Raw genomic sequence first — 3,083 nt, forward strand, 5'->3', positions numbered from 1 at the left:
GTCAGGCACATAGAGGAATGTCATTAACACCCGGCGGCTGAGGACTGAAGATTACTGACGGTGAGATTCCCGCCTCCCGCCCAGTGTGACAGCCATCCGCCTGCACTGCCATTCGACACTCAGCAACCGGCCTCGCCTCTGATTGGCTGTTCCAGGGAGGGCCCCCGGCTATAACTGGCTGTTCCAGGGAGGAGACCTGGCTGTGACTGCCTGTTCCAAGCAGGGGACCTGGCTATGATTGGCTGTTTTGGGGGGGTTCTGCACGTTGATTGGTTGTTCCGGGAGGACCCTGCACACTGATTGGATGTTTCGGGGCCCGGGGGAGCTGGCTGTGATTGGCTCGTCCGGGTGAGGGTCTGCACGCTGATTGGTCGGTGTTAGTCGGACTGCGCCCCCTTATCGTCATGGAAACAAATTCCGGCAAGAGACAGTACAGAACGGTGTTCACAGCAGGAAAATGGCGCATTACCGGGTACGCTGGAAGAGAGGAGCTGAAAACAGTGGAGGAGGGCGGCAGAGGGGTAGGGGTGGCACACGGGGGAGGGGCGCCAGAAAGGGGAGGGGGTGAGGGGCGCCAGAAAGGGAGGGGGTGAGGGGCGCCAGAAAGGGGAGGGGGTGAGGGGAGGGGTGAGGGGGGGGGGCGCCAGAAAGGGAAGGGGGTGAGGGGGGGGGGGGGGGCGCCAGAAAGGGAAGGGGGTGAGGGGGGGGGCGCCAGAAAGGGAAGGGGTGAGGGGGGGGGGCGCCAGAAAAGGGAAGGGGGTGAGGGGGGGGGGGGCGCCAGAAAGGGAAGGGGGTGAGGGGGGGGGCGCCAGAAAGGTGAGGGGGGGGCGCCAGAAAGGGAAGGGGGTGAGGGGGCGCCAGAAAGGGAAGGGGGTGAGGGGGGGGCGCCAGAAAGGTGAGGGGGCGCCAGAAAGGGAAGGGGGTGAGGGGGGGGCGCCAGAAAGGGAAGGGGGGTGAGGGGGGGGGCGCCAGAAAGGGGAGGGGGTGAGGGGGGGGCGCCAGAAAGGGAAGGGGGTGAGGGGGGGGCGCCAGAAAGGTGAGGGGGGGGCGCCAGAAAGGGAAGGGGGTGAAGGGGGTGAGGGGGGGCACCAGAAAGGGAAGGGGGTGAGGGGGGGCGCCAGAAAGGGAAGGGGGTGAGGGGGGGCGCCAGAAAGGGAAGGGGGTGAGGGGGGGGGGGCCAGAAAGGGAAGAGGGTGAGGGGGGGGGGGCCAGAAAGGGAAGAGGGTGAGGGGGGGGCGCCAGAAAGGGAAGGGGGTGAGGGGGGTGGGCGCCAGAAAGGGAAGGGGGTGAGGGGGGGGGCGCCAGAAAGGGAGGGGGGGGTGCCAGAAAGGGAGGGGGTGAGGGGGGGCGCCAGAAAGGGAGGGGGTGAGGGGGGGGCGCCAGAAAGGGAGGGGGGGGCGCCAGAAAGGGAGGGGGGGGGTGCCAGAAAGGGAGGGGGTGATGGAGGGGCGCCAGAAAGGGAGGGTTGAGGGGGGGGGGTGCCGGAAAGGGAGGGGGTGAGGGGGGGATGCCAGAAAGGGAGGGGTGAGGGGGGGTGCCAGAAAGGGAGGGGGGAGGGGGTGAGGGGGGGTGCCAGAAAGGGAGGGGGTGAGGGGGGGTGCCAGAAAGAGAGGTGGTGAGGGGGGGGCGCCAGAAAGGGAAGGGGGGGGCGCCAGAAAGGGAAGGGGCGGGGGCGCCAGAAAGGGAAGGGAGTGAGGGGTGGGGCGCCAGAAAGGGAAGGGGGTGAGGGGGGGGGGCGCCAGAAAGGGAAGGGGGTGAGGGGGGGGCGCCAGAAAGGGAAGGGGGTGAGGGGGGGGCGCCAGAAAGGGAAGGGGGTGAGGGGGGGGGCGCCAGAAAGGGAAGGGGGTGAGGGGAGGCGCCAGAAAGGGAAGGGGGTGAGGGGGGGCGCCAGAAAGGGAAGGGGGTGAGGGGGGCGCGCCAGAAAGGGAAGGGGGTGAGGGGGGCGCCAGAAAGGGAAGGGGGTGAGGGGGGGCGCCAGAAAGGGAAGGGGGTGAGGGGGGGCGCCAGACAGGGAAGAGGGTGAGGGGGGGGGCGCCAGAAAGGGAAGAGGGTGAGGGGGGGGCGCCAGAAAGGGAAGGGGGTGAGTGGGGGGGGCACCAGAAAGGGAGGGGGTGAGGGGGGGCGCCAGAAAGGGAAGGGGGTGAGGGTGGGCGCCAGAAAGGGAAGGGGGTGAGGGGGGCGCGCCAGAAAGGGAAGGGGGTGAGGGGGGCGCCAGAAAGGGAAGGGGGTGAGGGGGGGCGCCAGAAAGGGAAGGGGGTGAGGGGGGGCGCCAGACAGGGAAGAGGGTGAGGGGGGGCGCCAGAAAGGGAAGAGGGTGAGGGGGGGGCGCCAGAAAGGGAAGGGGGTGAGTGGGGGGGGCACCAGAAAGGGAGGGGGGGGCGCCAGAAAGGGAGGGTGTGAGGGGGGGGTGCCAGAAAGGGAGGGGTGAGGGGTGGGCGCCAGAAAGGGAGGGAGGGGCGCCAGAAAGGGAGGGGGGGGCGCCAGAAAGGGAGGGGGGGCGCCAGAAAGGGAGGGGGTGATGGAGGGGCGCCAGAAAGGGAGGGGGTGAGGGGGGGGCGCCAGAAAGGGAGGGGGTGAGGGGGGGGGCGCCAGAAAGGGAGGGGGTGAGGGGGAGGGTGCCAGAAAGGGAGGGGGTGAGGGGGAGGGTGCCAGAAAGGGAGGGGGTGAGGGGGAGGGTGCCAGAAAGGGAGGGGGTGAGGGGGGGTGCCAGAAAGGGAGGGGGTGAGGGGGTGTGTGCCAGAAAGTGAGGGGGGGGTGCCGGAAAGGGAGGGGGTGAGGGGGGGGTGCCGGAAAGGGAGGGGGTGAGGGGGAGGGTGCCGGAAAGGGAGGGGGTGAGGGGGGAGGGGGTGAGGGGGGGGTGCCGGAAAGGGAGGGGGTGAGGGGGGGTGCCACAAAGGGAGGGGGTGAGGGGGGGATGCCAGAAAGGGAGGGGGTGAGGGGGGGTGCCAGAAAGGGAGGGGGTGAGGGGGGGTGCCAGAAAGGGAGGGGGTGAGGGGGGGTGCCAGAAAGGGAGGGGGTGAGGGCGGGTGCCAGAAAGAGAGGTGGTGAGGGGGGGGTGCCAGAAAGAGAGGTGGTGAGGGGGG

General features: G+C 70.1%; 1 protein-coding gene across 2 annotated transcripts in view; it reads left to right on the plus strand.

Annotated features, from left to right (window-relative positions):
- Positions 1–354: 354 nt before the first annotated feature.
- mycbp (MYC binding protein) overlaps positions 355–3,083 on the plus strand; it is a 49,497-nt gene continuing 46,768 nt past the window's right edge. Inside the window, exon 1 of one of the 2 annotated variants that reach the window (XM_072499869.1) lies at positions 355–472. In XM_072499869.1, the coding sequence (XP_072355970.1) occupies positions 458–472 (15 nt within the window). In that variant the 5' untranslated portion in view covers positions 355–457. The remainder of the gene's footprint in view (positions 473–3,083) is intronic. The other variant, XM_072499874.1, reaches the window with a different exon arrangement.

Source organism: Scyliorhinus torazame, chromosome 1 (genome assembly GCF_047496885.1).
Source record: "Scyliorhinus torazame isolate Kashiwa2021f chromosome 1, sScyTor2.1, whole genome shotgun sequence".
NCBI classification, from domain to species: Eukaryota; Metazoa; Chordata; class Chondrichthyes; order Carcharhiniformes; family Scyliorhinidae; genus Scyliorhinus; species Scyliorhinus torazame.